Below are 25,926 nucleotides of genomic sequence, written 5' to 3'. Positions count from 1 at the left end.
TTAATTGAGGTCATAACATTTCAACTGTTCAAAATTCAAAAATATGTGTAATTGTAAAGTCTTATTTTCGTTCTATAGCGCCTTTAATTATAGAGTTTTTCTTGAAAATTGTAAAAAGCTGTCTTGAATTTTAATGTTGTGCTTAATGATGGTCTTTGCTGTTTAATTTGATATTCTCAGAAGCAAAGACAATTGATTTCACAGATGCTTTAATTATAACTGTTGACATGTCATAAAAAAAGATAATGAAATAGTTGACTTGAAACCGGCCATTTTTGTAATGACAAAGTTCATACAAAATTCAGAAAATTATTACATGATATTCAATAGGTTGGAAATAGAACAAAAACACATAATTATGGTCATTTTTTCCAGGCCCCGTTGTTAAATAATGATGGCACATTGTTGGATTCCTTGAAATAAATTGCTTGAGAAAGAAGTTTTTGAAATTTTAATGAATAGTTCTTTGCTATAATTTCATAGATTTCAGAGTTTGAGAAATAAACAAAATGTTATTAAACATTTCAAATTGATCGTGGTGACTGTAAGATGTAGTTCTGTATGTTTGTTTATTCAAAGTTCTATTACCAGTTTACCATAAAGACTGGAGTTCATCCCCATTTAAGCCCTAGTCTTTTTGCAAAGCTTTTAGCAAGTGCTAAAAAGAGGCCTTTTAGATCTTTTTAGGAAGTGTTAAGAGCCCATACAATAAAATATTTAACTCCAGGCTAACATTTGTTAGTGTCATAAGTCACTATAAACTGGGCTTAAGCACAGAATTTTCAGCTAATTTTGGTTCCCAGCTCATGGCATGTATATGGTGCCCAAAGTGTTATATAATGATAGCCCAAGTTGGCCTACACATCAAAAATCTGTGCTGGGATAGTTTTGTGCCAGGCATGATCGTGTTTTGAGCCCATAATATTGGGCTGTAACGATAGCCAATTTGCTAGCCCAGGCATGGTGTCCCCGTCCTTATGGGCCGGGGACTGAAGTTGGGAGGGTGTTTTAGGCAAACCTTCCATCAGTTCGGAGCGCCAGTGAGCTTGCGTCGGCTCTCTCAACCAGCACATCGTCACTGACGGGATCTCTCGGATCAGACATAAGTCGCAGCGGCAGTTCAGCCAGTCTTCCAAGCCTCGGGGCCTCAACATTTAACTGTGAGTATAGTCTAGAAAGATGAAAATATTGTTCATTTTTCAAATGGGCTTATCTGTATTTGCGTTTCATATTCTTTTGACAAAATGTTGATGTGTTATTACCTGAACCATTGTATGAAAAAAAAATGACAAGTTTTAATATGATTTTCTTGAATTTGTTGTTGCCTGAGTAACATTGGTTACTTGTACCTGGAACTTGAGTAATTTGTGAAAATCTGTTGAATGTATAAAATGAGAATGGAAATAGTTTTTATATATTCAAGGAAAATGTAATTAGCTAACCATTTGCTGCACAATTAACTCGTTAGTTTATCTGTTCTTAAGAATCAAAGTTAAGGTAAAGCCTTGGTGTCTGTGGCAGTGGCTGTGTTGTTGGTGGCTGTGGCAGTGGCTGTGTTGTTGGTGGCTGTGGCAGTGGCTGTGGCAGTGGCTGCGTTGTTGGTGGCTGTGGCAGTGGCTGTGTTGTTGTTGGCTGTGGCAGTGGCTGGGTTGTTGGTGGCTGTGGCAGTGGCTGCGTTGTTGGTGGCTGCATTGTTGGTGGCTGTGGCTTGCAAAAACGTTTATCTTGGCCATAACACAAAACCTGTCCAAGATATTTAACTGAAACTGTGTTCACTTGTTTTCAGAAGCAATATGCACATTTCTACACAAAAAGATAGCAAGGTTAATTACTCTGGCTCTCTTAATTGTTGAGTTATTCCCCTTGTTTGTCTAAATAACAAACAACAGATCAGCACTGGCAAACGGCTACCATGCTTTCTGTCAGCCAGATCATTTCTTTATGTAAAAGATATTTTGTGCAAAAATGACCATAAGAATTGATGTCTATTCCCTTATAATAAATAATCTCAAGGCTAAAATTGTAGCCAGTAAATCAGCTAATCAGGTCCTCCCCTCTCAACTTAATGCAATTGTCAACATACTGAGACAAAGCTTTATGCGATTTTTAGTGATACAAATGAGAACATTGGTCTTGATAAATTCCATCCCGGCAAGTGATGGAGGTTGGTTGTCTAGGTTTTGGCCTTATAAATGCGAATATTATGAGATTGTTTATCTGCTATGGGGCGCATTGTAGTCAGAAGAGGTTAATGGGTTTTGAATATGATTTAGAAAGTAATTTACTATGTGGGGGAATTATCAGAAGAAAGAAAGTTTGTTTGTAATATCTGATGTTTCTTGTGCTCTTGTTCCCATCATGGAATAAGATTGTTGTTTTGCAGCTTGGTTTGGTTTCAAAGAAGGCTAAAAGCTGAAAGAGACCTTTGCTGAGAGTGGTCTTGTGATCTAGGTGTCAGACTCTCACCCAAGAGGTTCTGGGTTCAAACAAATACATTTTTTGGCATTGAAGTGTCTAACATTGGCTCAGTCAATCTAATTTCACATTTAATTTACAAATAGTGATGTTTCTTAATTCAGACATTTGTATCGAAGAACTAGGGAGTTAATGCAAGTGATACACTCAACCTGCACCTAAAGTAGTAGAACTTACACACCATGTTGGACTTTTAGGCTTCATTTAGCATGAGTGGTGATGGGCACGCAAAAATATGACTTTGGGCCAAAGATTCTTTAAGTTTTATAAAATTGCCATCAATTTGCAAAGTGCCCAACCGTTTACATTTACATCTGACTATGAACATTCATCTTCACCTATTCAAGTAACATGGTGATGATCAAAAATTGAATCCTGACTTTTGTGGCGTGATGTAGTTATCTCATGGTTTTATGGTAGCATGATGGAAACTATATTGCTGGATAATGAACATGTTGTTGGTTGGATAATTAGACCAAATGTTTTCCTTGTAACGAGATTTTGTAACTGATGAAAGACCAGATACATTTAAGGGCATATTAATTTGAAAGGAGAACAGGTGAAATTTGGGGTATTATCAATTAATTTTCTTCGTTAATGTTTCGGTAATAAATAAAATTATATGGGAACAAAAAGAGACCAGATAGAAGGAGTCGTTTATTGCTGGAAGCTATTGTGACTTGTCCGACAAACAATGACCTTTTGCTTGTGTTATTAACTGTAGTCATGCCAAGCTCATTTTGTGGTTTTAATTTTATTTTGATACCCATTTATCCAATGAAATCTTTGTTATTGTCCGAATGGAATCTTTGTTAAGTTAAGTACTGAGCCACACGCCACTTATTTTCATGGGTCAAAAAGGCATTTATAGGAACTGATGTTGAAAATAATTGAAATTTAACCATCACCCTTAATCAGGCATGTTTTATTTGCCAAAAAAAGACTTTTCTAGACCAATTTCACTCATGTTGAAATATTTTATACTTAAAATCATCTGGAGCATAAAATTGAAATGCAATTGATTGTGAAATTGTTATTGATGCTGAGGTCTTTAAAACACAAAGGATTGACAGTATGTGTGTGCAAGTTAAAATATGTTCAGGAAGATACAACCCTTGTATATTTAATTTTGAAAAAACCTGTTATTGGATGTAATGGTTCATGTAATTTTTATGAGGTTTCTTTGTATTTCTGGTGGCTGCCAAAAAAGAAACCATACATTGTCATCTTTGTTTAGGTTGATGTAAACTGTAATCAATCAGAAAGAATGAAACTGAGCCAGCGCACCTGTTTAACGGAGTGTCTGATGTGGTAGGTGCATGTACCTTCATTACATGGTGTGGAACAAGTTTATTTTTCATGATACCATGCACTAGCAAAAAATGAACATTTTGCTTGAAAAAAGATCATTCAAGCTGATAAAATTGAATTTTATACCACATGCTTAGTAGCAAAAAAATATTTTTTTCTGCAAAAAGACAAGAGGAAATAATTATTACTTGAGTGTTTATTTATATTAAAATTATATTGGTATTTTTTATCAGCTTTTAGAAAATGAGGTTTTGTCTTACTTTTTCTATTTATTTTTTATGTGACTTGTTTGAGTGCAATATTTATAGTTATTGAAACTTCCAATTATTAAAAAGAAGTGACGTATCTCTGTAATGCACTGTGTGTTTATTTTCATTTGCAATTATTTATAAACTGGTGTCAATTTATTCCTAATTGGCAATACATTTTAGTAAAGTGGACACAGTTGTTAATTAAAATTACATGACTTAACATTGTTATAAATTGTTTTCAAATTAATGGATGTTACTTCAGATAAAACATGACACTTTTCTGTGTTTTCTGTCAAAATAATTTGATGAATTGAGATATGATTGCTCAATTTTACAACAACTTCCTTTCAACGTCATTGAAAAGTTTCATGTACTATTTGTAAGTCATGACAATTTATACATATATGTGATGTTTTAATAACTTTTGGTATTTATGTTTAAAAAATCATTAATCGTGTCAATTGGAGCCCCAAATTTTGATGGTCCCTGCCTAACCAACAATCATTTTTCTTTTCTAGAGAACTTCAGCAGTCTTGTCAAGACAAAAAATGTTGGTCTTTAACGACAAATGTTTAGTTTTACACTAGATTAGCCTGCATTTTTGTCTTGTCATGGGAAATGGTGATTTCGCAAATGATGCAACTACATTTTATTCTTTGATCTAACTTGGTCATTGCAATTTCATTTTGCCCATGGCATTTGAAATATGGTTGAACTTGCTGAAATTTTCCCACAGTTGCAATGCTGAACTTTGTATTGTTCTTAAAATGGAGCTTGTTTTTAGATCACTTCACTCTCAAGAGAGTTGCAGTGTTCCCCTTGTAACATTTCCATTGTAAATTGACACTCTTGTGGTACTCTGAGTGTTTAAATGCCACATTATGGTACCATTAGGTCTAATGCTTTTGAGAAATCCTTTACCACAGAGAAAAAATGGAACTTGATGAACTTGCCTGTTTTTGCTGAAGACAAAATAGTTGAGGAATAACATTGCAATCTTTCTGTGTTGTTGCTGCTGTGCAAAAACTGGAATTTACATAGGCCATAACTAGTTCACAAAAGTCATGAAACTTACAATAGTATGTGCAACAATATCCACAACTCAAACTTATAGTAGTCCAAGAGAAAAAATATGACATTTGATTGACTCAGTCATTCATCATTCTGTGTTTTCTGAGAGAAATTAGGTTTTCAAGAAAAATGTTATTCCTCTATTGTTTCTTACAGTGGCTATTGAAGTGTATTGGATTATAAAGGGCCTTACAAATAAAGAATTAAAACATTTTTGTTCATAATGTTTAATTCATGGTGTAATGACAAATGCAATTGGTTCTATATAAAAATATTTCCATAGTAAGAATATGCTGTAGAAAGTTATAGAAAAAAACATTGATTTTTTGTGATGTTTATTTTGAAATAGATGAGGCATAACAAACAATCAATTACCATTTCACACCAGCAATCATTTCAAAAGTTATAATGACCCAATTATCACATGAGAGAATGGAAAAAATAAGTACATTATAATTAATCACTAATTGATTAGTATTTAGTGACTTACAGTTAGGGAAGTGTCTGTTTGATGATTTCCTGATAGTTTTCACAGGTGCTATTGCCTTACCATTCAGTTTGCCATTGTTTTGTAATGATTACAACTTACATCTCAATAGGTATTAACAACAGTGTTCTTTGATCTGAGAAAGGCTTTTGATTGGATAGGTGTGGAGTTTGAGATGACTTTGAGCCAACTTTATAATGCTGTTCTAAAATATATTCATCATTATCCATGATATCCTTTGAGATTGACTGTGTGCTGTATTTATTTATATCATAGTGCTTCATATTCTTCTTTATTTGTCAACCTATTGCTATTGAAAACCTGTACCATGAAGACTCAATGTGGACAGAAATGTAAGTTTTGATTATCATAAAATACATTTATAATTTTATAAATCTTATTGAACATATTTCAGTGAATTAAATTTTACACACAATATGGTTAATATGTAATCATATAATTTTATATACCATTATACTGTTTGGTTCCAAGTTCATTAAGAAATGGCCCTCTTTTTAGTAAATGTCTCATTTTTAAATAAAATGCAAACAAGGTGTAACTTTGCTGAACAGGAACTAAGAGACAGGACTTTTGTTCAGCTTGTTATCAAGAATGATCACAGGTTGGCCTTATTTGGTTATGTTTAGTCTGTTTGACAATATTTTGTATAGTTCTTGACAATATTTGTATAGTTCTTGACAATATTTTGTAAAAAACAATCTTATGTCAAAATCTGCAGTAATATTCTAGATAATCTGTTTACCTAAAGTAGTCATCATGTGCCTTGATGTTTGAAATGATGACACAGGAAGTGTCTTAATCATTTGAAAGTACCACATTTTTGTGTACAAAGTGGGTGTTTCCTGGACAATTATGTGTTTACTTTGGTGTAAGACAATGTGCTATAATAGCCCATTGTCTCTTTGAAAATAGAAAAATGTGGCTTTTGTTGTTCCCTCTGGGCATTTAATTGCTATTAGGTTAAGAAACTAAGTTATTCCAGTCATTTGCAACACAAATTGCATCCTATAATTTGAAATACTTCATTTGGTTTCTAATTGATGTAATTAATTAGGAGTTGATTTTCATATATATTGATGATGCTTGAAATCAAATTACATGCAGTTCTGATCCTTTTATCAGATAGCATCTTGGTCTAATCAAAATAATACTTGAATTTTCAAGGATTTCAACAAGATTAATGATAATAGATTATTAATTGTACTTCTCTGATTGGGACTCTGTAGCATACTGCAGAACTTTTATGACCCCAAATCTGGGATTAAAGGGGCCATAAATACTAAAACTGTTGGGGTACTAAATTGTTGAGGCCAGATCTTGCAAGTGGTAAAGGGCCATAAACTTACATAACTGGGCTGATTTGGGTGTGAAAAGAGCTGTTTTAGAGTCACTTATAGAACCTGCTTACCAGAGAAAAAATTAAAATCATGAAGGTGGCTACAAATTTAAATGTGTCAAGTATTACCAAGTTGGATGGAACTCTGAATTTTTCAGGTAAATATTTTGTATCATGTATATTTCAGAAGTTTACTTTTATAACTTTTTTTGTAAGTTCTGGTGGTATCTGTTTCATTTCTTGGGTATTATTTGTTTGGTAAATTTCTTTGTATGATTATAATTGACGTTTATTGATATTTGGCAACAGATGATACATTGAAAAGGTTATAGCACTTTTCTTGTTATTTTTGCCCCCATTTTCACAGTAGGAAGTGTGACCCTTGCTACCCTAGGTTTTTGACAGTTTAGCAATGTTTCTAGCCATACTTTTGAGAAGGTGCTAATGTGGTTTTACTCTTTGGGTGTTCTCAGCAGTATTTGTTTATTTTAAAGATATTAATTGATGGATTATAAAGAGCATAAGATAAATTTCGATAATTTCCTATCTTTAGTCAATATTTTTCTATCACCACATGGAGTGAAAATGACTGCCTCTGTAATTATATTATTAGAATTGAAAATTCTTCAAGGAGACATATGGTAGCTAAGGAAATACATTTTATTGTAAAAATATTGTTGAACTTCAATGAAAACCAGGGATTTAGGACTTTATACGGTTTAGCTGACTTAAAACCAGTTTTGGGCAAAAGAATGAAAAGATGTAAAGTGTTATACCGATGACTTTAAATAAGGTTTATTAAGTTTTTATTACCATTGAGGATAACAGGTTCTTTGTAAAACAGCCCTAGCTTGATGTTTATCACTACATGTATCCTGCAGGTCAAATTACACGCCTATCTGAAATGTTGTACCTGCTGTAATGCATGTACTTTTCCTCCAAGGGTAGAAGACTGATCATTAAAATGTGTGTACTTTTGTCAGTGATTACAGTGTATGTTTTTTTGTGAGGCGCCTTTTTCTCCCAGGTGTAATGAAATGATGTAGGAGATAAGAGTCCTTGTGGAATAAAGTTGATAAGGCTGCAGTCTCCCATCCTAGAGTTATCTGCCTTGATCTAGCCAGAATCCTGGTGGCTTTTCCAGACTTTCATGTTCCTACAAATTACCAGTTGGTCATGATTGTTAGATAAATACTGGCCTCAGAATCACCTGATATTTGGTGAAAACAGGAAACATGATGCAGAATCGGTAATACTTGTGTCTAGACTTCTGATTTGTGTTTTTCTGTGTTTTGTAAACTTGAATATGGATTATCCTGATGTTTGTGCCCTCTTGTGTAAACATTGATGTTGATGAATGGAAAAGCTCTGAAATGACTTGGATGTAACAATTTTGACTATTGAATGAACTGTCATGTTTTGAGATTGTAGAGGAACATGCAGCAATGATAGTGAATCTTGGTTGTTAAAAAGTCACATGAAAACTTCTGGAATTTTGTGTTTCTGCCAATTACTTGACCGAATGTAATTGAATTTACCCAACAGTTGGCTGGCAGGCTACTTTTATGGGCTTGATTATAGGCTGACTTCCAGATCAGATCATGTGATAGGATGAAGTATTTTGGTTAAATTTTAGGGTACTTCGGCCTTGCCCATTAATCTTTGGTATTTCATAAAGTATGTCAATCTTCGATAATTACAACCAATGCATTGAATAACATCTTTAAGGCGTGGACAGTTTTCCTTGTATGAAAACATACCTCAGGCCAATTTTGTTGTAGTATTTTCTACACATACCTAACGTATGCTCATCAGTATGCTCATCGAGATGTAAAGTGATAATTTAAAACCCCCCCCGCACCTGACGTTTCGTGGTTGGCCTGCTCTTTCATTCACGTAAAAGTCTTAACCATTACAGAAAATACAAGTACACTAGTGATTCAGTTATCTATTTTTATCAAGTTGGAAAATCAAATAACATGCAAGATTCACTCATGGCTTTGCTTGATTAAAAACTCTGGTAAAACAGGATTAACTTTGAATGTGGTCTTGAAGGAGTAGAAGTGTTTACTGAACATCACCAGACTAAATGATTCAATATTATCTAGTATTTGGTGTTTAACCAAATTTTCATGGCTGTCTGGCCTTAGGGCTGGAGAATTAAATTTGTTAAAATTGAATAACATTAGTTTGTTTTATTATTGTTTTATGTAGCTTAAGGCTTTTAATGTTCGAAGGAGTAAAATGAAAACTGATTTTAAAAGCTGATAATGGATTCATTTTAAAAGCGGATTAAATTTGTAAGAGAGAGGAAATATTTATTTAGTGATAAACTGCAAATGGATCTATATGGTTAAAAGCTGTTGGATTGAATTGTGTGAATGTGACAGATAAGGTGAAGAATTTTTGATAGCTGGCATTTGAAATTATTAGGTAATAAAGGACTAATATAAGTGGTAGTTGCGTTTAAACAACACAGGATATAATACGGTGTTCTCATAAGCTACAGTTTCCTGTCGATTTTGCATGTTACAGGATATGAAAATATTGTGAGAAAAACTAAATAATCATATCTTATTGGACTTATTCCCAGAGAATATTAGATTGTTTTTGAAATACAATCTGAAAAAAAGAATGGTATTTTGTTAATCAGACAGTTTGATTGACCATTTGGCATTTTATAAAAAGAAGTTTAATAGACTGTGAATGATACAAATGTTTCAAAAAGTAATGTAGTGAAAGCTATCATTGTTTAAATTAATTCACTTGCAACATTGCTGAAATATACTGGTGCTTTAAAACAATGAAGACCCTGTTTTGAGGATATTTTATCATGGGTGGATCTTTCAAATGGACAGCTATTATTCAAAAGTATAGTGAGCAAGTTTAGTATTACTTGGACCTTTGACATTTATAGAAAGTTAAATTATTCAAAATTGAAAGAGACAAAAGGAAAATTTAGCACAATAATAGGTCATATAACACCAATTACTTGATATGATTGGTAGTTGAGTGGAGCAGAAGACATTTTACAGTATCCCATCATGCAACAGTGGAGAAGTTGACTGGTTTACAGCTTAGTTGTACTAGACTGGTTTACAGTGAGACTGTGAAAGAGTTGATAGTGACAATCAAAGGAAATATTGGATGTAAATGGACACATGAGAAACTGACAAATTATTGGGGATTTTTATAGTTTTTGATAAATTCCTTTCTGACTTTTTCTGCCTTAATATTTACTTAGTCAGACAGACATAGAAACTGTGTATCAGAAATAAGAAACTGTTAATTAAGTTGTTTCAGTATTGGATGTTAACAAATATACACATTATTGGGAAACATGGAGTTATATTGTTATATCAATTTGATATATTCATTGTGAAGACAGATAGGACCAAGATTTTATGAGAGAGACTATGGACTTAATTAGATGTACACATGTGTATGGATTTAAATAAATTAAAAGAGTACTGAACAAAAATGCCGTCCACAATGGTGCATGCAGCAAGTGTGCGATTAAAGGACTGTAGTTTAAATGACACATTACAAAGTATGGATGCTTCCATGGATGAAGAGAATAATAATGTTAAAATGGCTTTAAAATCACCATCAAAGACAGGTAAGAAAATAATATTAAATTTTAAGGCTTGCACTTATGAAGTAACTATATCATTAATATTTAAAAAATTGAAGCCTTATTTTTGAAGAAATGGACAATAATAAAAAAATATATATGGATTTTTTTTTATAATGGCTTAATTAACTAAAAAAATTTACTATCATTAATAAATCAGCTTAAGATAAAATCAGTGGGAAACTGATGTTTGAATCAATACTAATGTGGTCACAACATCACTACACAATAATAGATCAAAGACATGCCTACATAAACATTTTCTGTGATGATTTGATAACAGCATTATCTTAATTCTGATCTGGACAGTGGATTTTAGTTGTTTTTATAAAACATTTCTTTAACTTCACTAAAGAATCTACTAGATCAAAAAAAATTACCAATGGTGATAGTAATCTTTGTTTAATTTATGTAATTAAAACAACTATAAAGAAAAAATCTTGATGAAATTCTTTTAAGTAATCTTATCAAAGTCATTATTTTCATAGCAAAGGAATGTATTATTTTTCCCTCGCCCAAATATGGTTATTCTTTAATGATAGCATAAATTAACTTAAGTCATGACCCGGATATTTACATATGAGACCACCTTTATAATTAATTTATGGTGACATTTTATGTCAACCTTTGTTTGCATAAATGGTGAATACAAGCTGCTGGTCACAATGTACACACAAGAAAAAAATGTTAAAATAAGAGGTCACATAAAAATTTATGAGACATTGTATATAATTATGTGTGATTTTTCCTTATTTTTTTATATCCAAATGGAGATTTCATAGATATTTTAAGAATGATGTGCATTGTGCTTTAATTTAAGTAACAGGTAATAAACCTTTATATTATGATTCATGAACAGCGTCCTATGCCTTTTATTTGTTGCCAGGCTCGGTGTGATGCAAAATTTATATTTTGTTATTTTAACACCTACGATACACAATAATAAATCACCTGCATTACTGCAATGGTATTTGGTTAATGTTAATCACGTCATTGTTACCAGTTAGATTGATAACATTCTCAAATTACGGGCCAATATCGCGTCAAATGTGACCTGTCTTTCAGGAAGGGTTTCATGCTGGGTTTGCGATAATGTGAGACAGGAAACGACACGAGTCCTTATAAACTCTGAACAAACAAAACCCCGTTTTTGTACAATATGCCCTTATTTTATCATATTTATCTTTCACTTCACCGCAAAAAAACGCTCCCATTTTCAAAGGAAATTCATGTTTGCCAAGTTCTATGTATCACAGTTTTAAATATTTTGAATTATATCATGAGATGGAACATTATGGCTCGATCTAAATTTGTTCTTTGGAATGGAGAAATCTTACTCCTGTGGAGTTGATCTTGTGACAAATTTAAGATTCGGAGGTAGATAATATTGAAGTGCTAAAACTTTCTGATAATCAATGGTCCATCTTAAACCACTGTACTAGGTATTATCCAATTATTTGCTCTTTTTTGCATAATGTACTAGACAGATAAATCTTAAGTCAGGATTAAGAAAAGATTGGTCAATCTGACATTAAGAAAGATTAAAAATATTTACTTTTATAAGTTTGGAAGTATGAAATGGGGCAGAAAAGGACCATTATGGAAAATTGGAAATGATATTAAGAAAGATTGCGATTACATGTTGTGAAAACTTTGGTTTTCTTAAAGATAATGAGACGAAAGTCATTGTAACCACTAAAGAGCTTAAAAATATCATAGCTTAGCAAATGTGGTTTAACACACATTTGACACACCCGTAATATTTGATATACATAATTATGGTAAAGTTAAAGACCAGATTTTTCATTTTACATAGGGTATTGGGTACAAAAAAGAATAATTGACAATTATAAATGCCATTATTGGTTTCGCTGACAAGAAAAATTGATTGGTTCGTTCTGAAATAACTTGGCACAATGATTCTTATGAATTATTTCAATAAAAGAACAATAAGGTTTGTCTATTTATTTACGACAGGTATGTTCTTATGCTGTAAAATAATTATTTGTAAAAATTGTGCCTTTGAGAAACATTCTTTAAAATATTAAAGAAATTCAGAAAACATGGTTTTGAGATGGTTAACAAATCTGGCATTCTGTAGGTGATCTAAGCTGAATTGAATTTAGAAATTGAAGTTTGATTGCTCAACATGCGGCTATTATGTATTGAATATTATCATAGATTTGCATTGAAGGGAGAGTTGAAGTAAATATAATTCCTAAATGTGCAGCAAATGGTTGGTGTGCTATTAAAGAATCAACAAAAAAAATGTTGCATTCTGGCTTTCAAAAAGTTGATTTTGTTGTGAATAAGTGACATGGTACGAGTATAACAGTTGTCTTTATTCTGTGTGCAACAGGATTTGTTTCCTAAATTGTAATTGAATCAGAAATTCAGTCATGCAGCACAGTACTGAAAATGCAAACAGTCATGCAAAACTAACCATGCCTTATGTTTGTGTATTTTCAGTGAACTTTGATCCTGCTGAGACTAGCAAGGTCCAGCGGGAGATGTACACGGCGATGAAGGCTCGCCGCGAGGCCCTGGAAGAGATTCTGAAGAAGCGTACGGAGGACCTCAAACTACTATGTATCAAAGAGGGGGTAAGTGTGAGAGTAAGATTATTTCTGTTAAGTCTTGAAACTTTATTAAAATGATTAAATGTGCTATTTTTAGTAAATGCATTATTTTTCATTTGTAATAAGGTGTCAAAAATAACTTGGTATAGTTATATATACAAACTGACATATCAGCTTGACCAAGGGAAGGCCTGCATGAAAATTGATACTTGTGGATATAATGTTATATTTATAACAAATTTCTAACAAATTATCCCCTTATTCCAGGAGTTGACAGGTGTGTTGCCACCAGAGACACCACTAGCCCCTGGGGAGGAGCCCCCGCAGATCCGTCGGCGTGTCGGCACCGCATTCTCCCTCCACTCAAACATCATGGGCAACAAGGATGAGGTAGGTTCTCTTTCCTTCAGTCAGAATTCATGCTCACCAGGGGTCATACTAGAAGCATTGTCCCTTTTTGCTTCAAATTTTGAAGATCAATTGTTATGTTCATTGTTCAATGGTTGCAATTCGTTATTCAGCTATAACTTGCTAAATCCAGGGCTGATAAGTGTTAATGAGAATAACAATCATAGGTCATTGACTCATGTGTCATGGATATTGAAGTGAGCATAGAGGGAAAACTTTTTGGTTTTGGTTAGGTAGTTGACATCATCATTTCTGAGAGGTAAAGTTTAGTCATGTTCTTATCAAGTGCAGAATAATTCCGAGAGCAAGAGAGATACTCAAGGATTTTGAAGTGTTTTTACCCATGTGGGTTAATTCTGATTATCACACATTATTATCATAAGTACTCCTTGTTTAACACACGTTAGAATCCAAAGTCCCCCGTTTAGGGTTAAGTTTGTTACTCGATGTAACTGATCGGTTACTATGTTTGATTTTAAGCCATAAGACACGCAGCTTATCATCAAGTACTAACAATGTAAATAATGTTTGTCACAGAATATCCAAGTGTGCAGTCTATTATCATTTTATGAGTCAATCTTATATATATTTTAAAAATTATGAAACCGAGGCAAAAACACAAAATATTTGACTATGCATGTCTACGGCTTTTGTATCATTTAAGTTTGAATTATGCAAAATTATTAAATTGGTTCAATGTAGCCTACATTCCTAACCTTGTATATTATGTCTACTTTCAGTCGGAGGACATGAGCCAGACACTTGAGCTTGAGTTAGAGCTACAGAAGCAGATCACGAGCGCCGCGCACAAGCTTGCCTCCGACAAGTCAGTGTCACGATTTGTACGCAAGCAGCGACGTCACTCCTTCATCAAAGCCCAGAATAAGGTAACTAGTGGCTTGATCTAGACTTCAAAGATTATGGGGTTCATTCTAATTCTAAATGTTTTATGAACAAAAAATGTTTTATGATTGTGTCCATATCAATGAAAAAGATTTTTTTTAGAAAAAGACAATAAAAGAATTAGAACTGTTAAGTTTGCTTTTTGTGTTAAATGAATATAAAAAATATTGCCATGAAGAAACAGACAGAAATTCAGCAGGACAATTTAAACTCTATAACTAATGGTTTAATCTACTTATGCTCAAAATGTTTATGTTTTTAGCAAAATTAATATGTAATGGAATATTAAGTAAGTTGGGTAGCTCTCAAAACATTCCACTGAGTCATCAATAAAGTTTAGGAAACAGGTTGTATTTTGTGATATATCAATTTTTATTACGATTTGAAAGCATTGAAAGCTTATCAGGAACATCCCAAAGGTGATTGAATGATAAATCCTAGCTAGCTTCCTGAGTTGTGTTTTATTTCTGGGTATATTTCATTGGCTAGTCTCCAGAAGAATTGTTTTTAAGACAGATACAATCTGCCACTGTTTGGAGTTTTGAAAACTTCAATGTAACATGTAACCAAGAAAAGAATGATCTGTCGATAACCTATAAAACATGATAGTACAAAAACAAATCTCAGCAAATAGTTCATGAAAATATAACTAAACAGGTCAAGTGAATGGCTGTGCCTCCCTTCCTGTCTTTAAGATAATACCATCTGTGTGATTGGTATATTTATATGGTGACCCTTAAATGTCTTCATTTAAACTTTGGCAAATGCTTGAAAAGATGCTGTAATTGTTTGGCACGCAGGTTTTTATAACTATGGTAACCTATGGGAATTCTGTTTTGTTCCAATTTGAAAATAATCCCCAAAGTTGGCGGTTAATGACCTGCTTACTGGTAAATTAAATGTAATTAGCTGTAACTTCAGCTATGTAAGATATTTACATATTTATAAAGTTCATTTACTAATCTAAACATTAAGCTTAGACATGTTAAAAACAATGATTACAATATGAAAGAAGTTTTGTAACAGTCTTCAAGCCAAAAGAAAAAATGTGATTGCAATGCAATGAAAAACTAATTTGATATTGAGTTATCCCAAGAGCTACCCAACTTTTCAAGGTATTTTTTTTAATTCAAAGCATATGAATATTCATATTCTTCATATTCTCAACTTTTCATATTTTTCCAGTTGAAAGAGATGGAGAAGAAGTTGAGTGAGTACCGGAAGGGAAGCGTTCCATCCTCTCCTGCAACGTCGGGGAAGTTTGATGGTACGTACTGTGTCACTGACACAGAGGTCATTCACCGACCCGCCAAATCTCGTCACAGTTCATCAGTAGCCCATCGATTGTCTCGATCATTTCGCGAAAAGAACCTGCTCAAGTATCACCGGTTTATAGACTCTGGGAAGTCACCAGTGAAAGGTGGTATTATAGATATGAAGAATCTGTCAGTGATAATCGACTCTAGTATGGATGATTCTCGGGACTTGACTGTTGAGTCACGCCTAGAGGAGAGCCGTCTAGCTGACACCAGCATGGATACCTTGGCTACCTCTAGCTCTGAAGAGTCCTACAAGATCTCAAACGACTCTCTCTACCCCTCATCCTTTAAGAACTCTCAAACGAAGGAAGACGATTCACCGCTAGATCTGTCTTTCCTCACTCCTCCCCCTGCACACAAGCAACGAGAAGTAGCCTGTATGTCTCCAAACACACGACGAAGCAAGAGAGCGTCTTGGCATCACACCATGTTTCCGAAATACTCTCCGCTCACTCCCAGATCCAACAAGGAAACTGCAGTTTGAATAGTGGGGTAGAGGTTTATAGAAATCATAGGTGGCATAGACTAATGGAGATCACTCTAAAAGTGAGAATCAGGGGAAGTAAATCTGTCTCAGTATTAGCAAAATATGAAATTATATGAATCTCAGCGAAGAAAACAGGGAAAGACTGTCTGAAATGTATTGGAAATCACACAGTTAGTGCAATATACATATGGTGCTATGTTGTATAAAAAATCATTCATATATATCTATATATATTTATCATAAACTAACATGTCACGCATTGCAAGTTAGATTTTATAGGGTGATATTCTATTGGGTACTAATTTGTGGATGCTGGCTTTCTTATATATATATTGTTGTATTACCAATTTATTGGAGTAACAAAAGGCTCTGCTATAAATGTTTCAGCTTATGCTTAAATTTTTCTAAAAGTTGTATACAAACGATGACCAAGTTTTAATTCTACCTCCGATCAAAATTTCATGACTGAAAACCAAGACACAGACAATCATCAATTTTGATATTATATTTAAAGCTCAATCATTATGTATATATCTCAGTAATTTATTTAGTATTAGTATTGTTTGTCTCTATTTGACAATATTCGTGTAAATATTGTTAAAAACCAAAAAAACTTACCGGTACTCATTTTATGCAAACACAGTTTCATCTTTAGTTTTAAGTCAAATATTTTATCAAGTCATACAATTTTAATTGTTCTATAGCCTAGTTTACCAATCTTTTAATATTTTGATTAATTTACCAAAAAACGAATCAACTAAAAAAAATTATGAATACTTTAAACTCTTCCTTTTGGACCAAGTTCTTTTATTTATTTGTTTGTATTGTCTATGTAAATAGTGTTTTTTTTATGTACTATTGCTGTCTCACTGTCTTTCTGTTCATCTGTCTGTCTGTCTGCCTGTCTGTCTGTATAACAATGTCTCATTTTGTCTCATTTATATTTTGATACATATGATATGCAGCATTATTTGATATGAATATATTTAGGACAATAAATGCACTCAGATGAATATATATTTTGGTAATAATAAAGTAACATGAACCTATGGGGCTTTGCTTGGTGTACTTCCCTGTAACTTCTCCTATATTCCTGTATGGAGATTTATTATTGGTGATGGTTTTTAAAACATGGGCTTTGTATTAGCCATTTGGGGATGGAAAGTATTCATTGGTCATTATCATAAGATTCCATTTCATATATCGGTGGAAATCATTTGGTGTAACGGTATATAGTTGCATTTTTTTTAGGAAAAATGATAATGATTTGTTTTGTTTACCAACCTTTTTTATGAAATTCCTGAGAGTGAAAATACTCAAGAGAGAAAAATCAAATGACCACGGTTATCTGCAAAAAAAACCCAACAACATGGTAATGTTCATCATCAATATTGCAGTTTAAAAAGAACTAAAAAGCCTGTCTAGTTGAGGTATTGTCAGCCTTGGTGTTGTTTATGGCATTTTTGTGCATACGCCATTTATAGATCAGACATTCACATACAACTATTATAGTCAATAGTCAATTACCGGTGACAATACACACGTAAGGCTCTAAATTCATGGTTTAAAAATAACGCCCCCCCCCCCCCCCCCCCATGGAAGGGAAAACGGATAACCGTTGGCATTTTGAAATTCTATTGATATAATTTCCAAATATGTTTCGCAATTTGACACAAGATTATATTTACTAAAATGTAATGACCAGTAAATATATATGTAACATATACATAAACTAAAATAGAGGATAATTGTTAGCTTCAATGTAAGATTGTAATATATTTCACTGAGTGAGCTCCAAAAGATATAGTCCACAAGTGGTGTAGCATGAGGTGAAATAGATTGCAATTTTACACTGAAACAAACAATTTTTCTTTCTATTATATACCTAAAATTGGAGTTAAAAGTCATTTAATTACATATTTTTAGAAAATCGTACTAATTGTAATCGTTTGTGCAAGAAACATCATTTCTGAATTGACATAAATAAAATTGTGTCCCAGCCCTGTGAGCTCTGATGTTTGATTCTGAACTGAGAGCGGGCTTAAATTATCACTTCTATTTCACTGATAAATCTCTAAAAACCACCAGGAAGCATATAAATGCATACCTATATCCTTATATCTATATTGATAAAAGGTATGTAACTAAATTCATATGGGAATGTACTACTGCCCCTTCAACTCAGAATCATCAGATCTCAAGATAAGGCAGTTACTGAGATGCATTTATCAAAAAAAAAAGTCAAAATAATTTGGACTACGTATTTAAACGCAATTGGTTAAGTCAAAAAGTCCCTTTTTTCAAATGACTTGCATATAGGCTTGTTAGGTATAAACCTGTTACAGAATTTAAGGTAAAAGTAGACATTTCAAGTCATCAATTTGGATACTCACTGATCAAATGTTTTAATTGGTAAAAATGCTTTGCATTTGAATGAAAGGCTCCCAAAAATATAGGGCATAACTTATCCTTTCTATAGGGTTTAATACTGATTGACCCAAAAAGTTGTTTTGAGCCAGTCTGTACAACAACCATTTGTGTTCTTAATAAAAAAATAATTCTTCATACGTCCCCCTGCATACCTAATTTTGCTTCTTTTTGGTCTGATTTCTTGGTAACAAATATTATGTAACACTTTTCTGTGTACCAAATTAAGTCAATACTAAATTTTTGATAACTGTTTAACACCCATATGTATCCAAGGTACTCCTTAAAAACATGGTGGTACATTATATCTTTTGCTTTTAAGTTCCTCTTAAATTCCACATGGGGCGTAAGAAGCCATTATGCTGGCAATGGGCGTGCACAGAACAAAAAAAAACAAGGAACTCTTTTGTCTCGCATTCATTATGTCTTTATTACTTGGGTGTGCTTATTATTTAAGTTTCTTATGAGCCTCTACCAAAAAATAATGACCTTAGTATCATTCATTTGGTATCCTAGCAGATGATAATTAATTAAAACAGAGAAATTGTCTTTTTCATGGCCATATTTTGGCTGTAAGGGATTGTGTTATGCCATAATATGCACACATCTAGTATCAACAATTATTTTGCACATAAGCCATCTGAAAAAGGTTGTACATAAAAGAAAGAAAGAATCATTTAAGGAGTAGTTTTTTGTATTTTTTTCTTGATGAATAAAACAGACCCTGTGGCTTTTACATGAGCATAAGAAAATGATGCAACCAAATAAATTGCTAATGGTGGTCTGAATTGCAGGTAAATGTAGTACATTCCCAAGAAGGTTTTTTTGTTGGTGTTGTCAATGTACTCAGTGTACAGTCACTATGAAGATGTTTTTAACATCAGATTCAAGCATGTGAAACAGTTGTGAAAGGTACAGGTATGTATCATGAAAAAAAGAAAACAGGAAAGAAAATCTTTGCAAAACAAAATTCATGGTAGAAAACAGAGGCAAACATATTTAATGCCAACTACTACAACCAACAACAGGATTACTATTGTTGTAAAACTAATAAAACTATTGTCTCTGGAAAAACTTGAGGACAGAATTGTCATACATTACTGAAAAGAAGGAAAAGGCATGTCAGATGGGTAGCTATATGCTAACACCATCTACAAAAAGATACAATTAAATGGATGGACATCATTTTCATCAGAAAAACCTGGATTGAATGCATAATAGGATGGAGAAAAAAACATGCACACACACGCACAAAATATTGAACTTGATACAAGGAAAATGGAGATAATAAAGTGAGTTAAACAATTAAGGAGGATATGTTACAAAGATGTATGATTCTGCTCAACAGTATCATGTCTGGATGTTGAGATCTTAAAAAAGGATAGCCAACTATTTTTCCACTGAAATTTATTTCAATAGGAACTCTATGTGGAGATTGGAGGCGGCTATGGATTCTTTGAAGAAAAAACAGCAATTATTCAACTGAAATTTATCTTGAAATCTTTGTAGACTATAAAAAAAGCATTTGATAACATAAAATTGTTATCTGTTGTATAATATTTTATGAAATATCTATCTATAGCATCATAGATCTGATAGAAATCTAGAAGGATGGTGTATTACAAATGTTGGTAGCTGTTTTAAAAAAAGATAGCATGGTTTATATTTTATATGATAGATGCATTTGGTGTGTTAAGTGTAAATATACACATTTAAATGCTGATGTTTTTCCTTGTTAAGTTAGACTGGTAACACTGCAAGGTGACATAATTAAAACTTTTTTTTATATGACATGAGCTTGCAACATAATGTTTAACTATATACTATCAATTTCAAGAATGTTGTAATATACATAATCTCAACTATTTTTTATGTCTTCTAGCGAAAAGTGTAAAGAGTCTGGAAATGACAGACAGTGGTTGGTAGAAAGTGTTGTCTGTTTCATTTTGAATTCTTGTTGTCTGCTGCTCTTTTAAGGTTGTGGTGATTGTACATTGTCAATCAGTCAATTTTTGATGGAAAAAAAATATTTAAAGGGGTTTGATTGTTTTTTATAACTGCATGTCTGCTCATATTTGACGCAAATGTAGGTAATAAGTTCACTTGAAATTTAATGACATCAAAGTAGAATATCATACAAGATTTCTACAATTTCGTCTCCGTTTAAAACTTGGTATCAAAATTAGATCCTGAAGGCTGGGTTAATATACATGTTTATTGGGCTTATGATAATGGGCTCTGAGTAACAAAATAACTCAGGGTTTAATCAATGTCTAATCACCACAGTTTGACAAAATTCTCAGTAATATAAGAGTTTCTGCGTTTGTTCTGGTATGATTTGTTTCTTTCCTGTGTTAGATTTTGTCTCTTTTCCAAAAATTTCTCTTACATTATTTTAATTTCTTGTCACATGCCTGAGAAAAAAGCTACTTTTTCAAGACCTGGAATATTTGGTCAAGGTAATTTCAAAATTTATGAGCATGGCCTGAAACAGTCAATTTTTATAGACTTTAAAATTAGTCACGAAGCACATCGAATGATTTAGTGAGCACCAAACTAAAAAACAATATGTAGGTAATGTTTTACATTTAACTGTACCAAACTTCTTTTTTGTTGCAAACCAAATTTAATTTAAGTACAAAGCACTCTATTTAACAACAGAATGATGATTTTGACTTGTGACATAGGTTGATAATATGATTGATGATGTTTTTCTAACATGTTGTAGATCTATACAAAATTCTGGTAATCCCGAAACTGATTTGTGATTTTGCTTTGCATGGACCCCTCTGTGAGAAGTTTTGTCATGTCATCTTGCATGTGTTATCCATGTCAGTGTTCATTCAGATGTGAGGCTGAATCTAAATGTTGAACAACTTTTGTTACATTTATTTCTTGATTATTCAGAAAATGTGTTTTTAGATAGATACAGATGTAATTGTTAGTATCATGATCTATATAATTTTCTATTATATTATGATGCATGGAATATTGATCCAAATTGAGAAATCAAATGTTAAAGATGAATAAGATTGCTGAACAAATTATTGAAATTTTGCACTTATAAATCCTTCATTTATTTAAGACCAATTTTGTTGAACAAATTAAAATTCAAGAGAAGTTATTGTGTAATTTATGTTTCAGATTCGGATGTTATCTCCCCTGCTCAATCTCCACTGATACCACGAGGGGCCCGTAGTAACTACAAACAGGTTTATATATATACTGGTTTCATCTGGATTTAAATAGAACACTTCAAATAGAAAATATGTGTTAACTACTAATCTCATGATATTTGGTTTGATTCTTTGAAACTGAAAATTTAGTAGTTTCTACATACAAACATGTCAGATATAGTCATGTTCACTAAGAGGTAAATACTGTCATCTTTATATATGGGATATTGAGCTTGTTCTCTATAGAATTGAGGAATTTGTCAGGACTGTTTATAAGGGTACAAATCCAGGACTGGTATTGTCATAGCTTTTATGTAATTGTCAAATTGTTTGTGTTTTGAGATGCAACCCCAAAACTTTTGCTATTTGGCGTCTGTATTCAGATCTCTTTTGTGATTAAAGACAAATAAGTGCACGATGGCGTCTGTATTCAGTTCTCTTGTGCAATTATAAAAGAAAGTGAGCGAGTATGGTCTAGTGATGTCCGCCTCCCATACAAGAGGTCATTGGTAAGAGCGTTTTTCACAATTGAGCTTAAATGTAATAATAAAATAAATTAACAACAACTTGGTTTCCTCCCATGTTTCAGCACGAGGACCGTGTGGGTGTGAAGGAGCCATCAACTCTTCAACGTTCCAACACCGCACCCAAGTATGTGGAGCGGGAGATCGCCTCCATGACCCTGCCTGGGGCACACGGCAGGTGGGAATACCGTCAAGTTTTGTTTAACTTTAAACTTTTTTGTTTAAAGCAAAACTTTTGTCCTAGTGTTGCTCTCATGGTCATGCTTAATCCTAACTATAGACCTTTATTTAAGTAAAGGACACATTCAAGATATTTTGGACCATAAAACTTGTTGCACACTTGTGCTTTTGCTTATGTCAGCAAGTCTTATTTAAAAGAAAAGGTGTATTGTCACAGCCTAAGTGTTTCTGGCTTTAAAGCCTTTCTTAAAAAAAATATCAACATAACCAGTAACCAGAATTGTTCAAGACATTCACATGGAACTTGGCTTACCTTGTGTGAGAGACAATGGGCACATATATAGTTAATCCAATATCACTAGCTGTAAAAATTATCATGTTTTACCTTATTATGTTAATAACAAAAACAAAACACCAAGACAAATAAGTGTTGGTATTTTTTCAACATTGTATTTGGGAAACAAATGAGAATCTTTTAAAAACTTTGCTGATTTTGAAATGTGTCATTTCAGTCCCAGTCTAGATGACTTTTACAAGCCAAATGCCGTCTACTCAAATCAATACCGCAATCAGACATACCCAACTTTGGCATCACGGCAACCGTCCAGCACCAGTAGCCATGGGGACCAGGAAGTCAAGGGGTCAAAGTCTGGGCCCCTTCCTGGGAGTCATGAACGATTAGAGGCTGGCTTGGAGGGGTCACGGGACAGTGGGTTTAGTTCTACAAATAACATGTACAATGTAATATCTAGGCGGACTTCTCGTTACCAGAGTAACCAGGATCTTGTGACGCCCAGTGATCCCACTGGTGATCCGTTAGATAGTGTGTTTGAGAACAAACTACATCTACAGGTGAAGCATGGTAGTCTGGAAAATAACCTAAAAAATTACGGAAGTTTAGAACGGCATTCAAAAAAACGGCCTACATATGAAAGGAAATTAAGTGATACGGGCACGGAAAGTGAAGCTTCTACAGTAACGTCAGCAAAGTTTGGTAAACGGACATCTAGATCTGAGTTTGATCTCTCCTCACAAGGACGAGACAGGGATAACCCTAGTGCCAGTAGTTCAAAAGAGACGGATTTTCCACTTGCTAAAAATAGGACTCATAATAAATACACTGGAAGTAGTTCGCAACCCTTTCCGATAAATAGGGCTGATCGTTATAACTCGGATGCTTGGCGTGATTCGACCTCTTCGAGTGGTAGAATGATTGAGTTGCCTGTAAAACATGAATCAGCAAATCCGAATCAGATACTAAACCATGATACGTATGCTCAGTCTGGCTGGAATGATTCAGCCTCGACAGAACCTTCGCCTATTGTTCAAAGTCCAACAAAACGGTTATTTCCCCCTGAGTCATATGGCTCAAGTGGAGCAGGTGATTCAACTTCAGGCCAGTGTTATAGTCCAAGAGTTTATGAGGGTCATAGGGGGCAGCATCCTCCCCCTAAATCTCACAGTGATTTTAGTGTTAATATACGGTACGCAGGAGAATCCTCCCATGGGATGCCTCAGCCAATTTCAAGTAAAATTGTGACTGTTAAAATGTCCCCTCATGTAGAAGTGTCAAAACCATTTGAGATGAAGGACTTTTATAAATATAGCGAAAAGCTACGTCGACAAAGACTTGTAGAACAGTATCACCATGCTCTGGTAGGCTCGAGTAGGGCAAGTTCACCATCGCAAATGTCAGAAAGTGACAATCATTCCAATCTCCAGTACCCATCACATGGGGCAAGATACGGGACTCAGACCCCTTCAGGGGCCCACCATCCAGCATACAGGGGCCAAAGCGGGGCTGGGTCAAATTCACCTTTTGGGTCCCCTCTTTCATCCCGTCACATGGTCAGCAACTATCCATACCCATCATCACATTCAGGTAGCACCTCACAGTTTGACAATCCAAGTGGCCAGTCGAATCAAATCAGTTCCCTATCATCATCATCATCAACAACAGCAACAACATACGGCGTCAGCACCACAACCTCACGGGTTCAATACACGGTACAGTCTCCAGGAGGCCGCGTTTTGTACAAAGCGCAACACCAGTCCAGCAAACAAACGCACTACCAACCTCCTACGTCCATGAAATGTGAACCAGTCCGCGTGTCACACGGCACACCCACACATCGAGGCAGCCATGAGGCCCCAGCTACAACAGGGCAAAGGTGAGAGGCCAAGAAATGCGGTCAGCGGAAAGTGCAGAAAGTTGTGACCTTGTGCTTGATATGGCCAGATATGTGATAATCCGGATGGTACCCTTTAATATTTGGACAAAGTTTCTAATTGTACATGTATTTGATTGGTGAATTGATAGGAAATGATGTGAAGATGTGAAATGTTGATGATGTGAAATATATGAATGATCTGACAAATGAATGTGTCATGCTTTGTCTAATACTGATTCAATGTGCATATGATTCTTGTGATAAAAACGTCCTCAAATGTGATTGAACATTAACATGCAAAATTATGGAATCTAAAGTAAAATGAAATTTTTTACTAAGTGTTCAATTTAAGTTGCATATTTATAAAGCTTTTTCTCTGTATTATTACGTTCAAACTTGAGGCATGCACTAAGGCTTACTGCTTATTTACCCAAGTTGATATGTTGCTGCTGATATGTATGGCTTGTGCACAACTTTAATTTTAACGAAACTGCTGTTTCATCGAGGCTCGAGTTCATTTAAGCTGCTTTGTAAGGTAATCTTGCGCACGCTTTAATATTTGTGTCATGTGTACTGCAATGGATTATGGCTGTGTGCAAAATGCACAGTTTGCTGATGTATGTAAGTATGCACTAAATATTTTGACTAGAGCAAACTGGCCATGTTTCAAAAGAATTGCACAAATTTTGAGTGATGGAACCATTGCTTTGACATTAATGGTAAATCTGTGTTAAAATGTTTCATATTAAAATTGAGTTAAGTTTTCAAGATTTTAAAACAATATAAAAAGTCAGTAAACATTTATAATTTTTTTAGCAGAAGATGAATGCAATTAAACGCAGTTTCAGCTTTTATAGACAAATGCATTCATGTTTTTCATTATGATTTTATTAGCATATACATATACTGCTAGAACTTATAATTTTAGTTTAGATTAGTAGCTGCTTTAGTAAATACGTTAGAAGAAATATCATCTAGTAAAAGATCAATCCCTAGATTATGCATGAGTAAAGCATGTGTGTAAAACGTGTGTGCATTACTTACAAAAGAAGCATTTTCATTGGTTCTTAGCATGGCATTCCACTAACTTTCACATCATTTCTACCAATCAGAACATGTGTTATGTGGTGTTGTGTCACGGAAGCAAGCACAAGGCACATTGGCTG

At 33.7% G+C, this 25,926-nt stretch overlaps 1 protein-coding gene across 7 annotated transcripts in view; it reads left to right on the top strand.

Moving 5' to 3' along the window:
* LOC128216457 (FERM domain-containing protein 4A-like) overlaps window positions 1–25,926 on the top strand; it is a 106,926-nt gene that overhangs the window by 76,072 nt on the left and 4,928 nt on the right. For all 7 annotated transcript variants that reach the window (XM_052923033.1, XM_052923027.1, XM_052923028.1 and 4 more), the window contains 8 exons: window positions 1,013–1,160; window positions 13,056–13,189; window positions 13,433–13,555; window positions 14,314–14,460; window positions 15,662–15,743; window positions 21,854–21,921; window positions 22,475–22,587; window positions 23,102–24,760. In XM_052923033.1, coding sequence (XP_052778993.1) covers window positions 1,013–1,160; window positions 13,056–13,189; window positions 13,433–13,555; window positions 14,314–14,460; window positions 15,662–15,743; window positions 21,854–21,921; window positions 22,475–22,587; window positions 23,102–24,760 — 2,474 coding nt within the window. The remainder of the gene's footprint in view (window positions 1–1,012; window positions 1,161–13,055; window positions 13,190–13,432; window positions 13,556–14,313; window positions 14,461–15,661; window positions 15,744–21,853; window positions 21,922–22,474; window positions 22,588–23,101; window positions 24,761–25,926) is intronic.

This window comes from Mya arenaria, chromosome 14 (assembly GCF_026914265.1).
Source record: "Mya arenaria isolate MELC-2E11 chromosome 14, ASM2691426v1".
Taxonomy (NCBI): domain Eukaryota; kingdom Metazoa; phylum Mollusca; class Bivalvia; order Myida; family Myidae; genus Mya; species Mya arenaria.
Note: the sequence above shows the minus strand (reverse complement) of the source record. Positions and strands in the feature narration are given on the sequence as shown.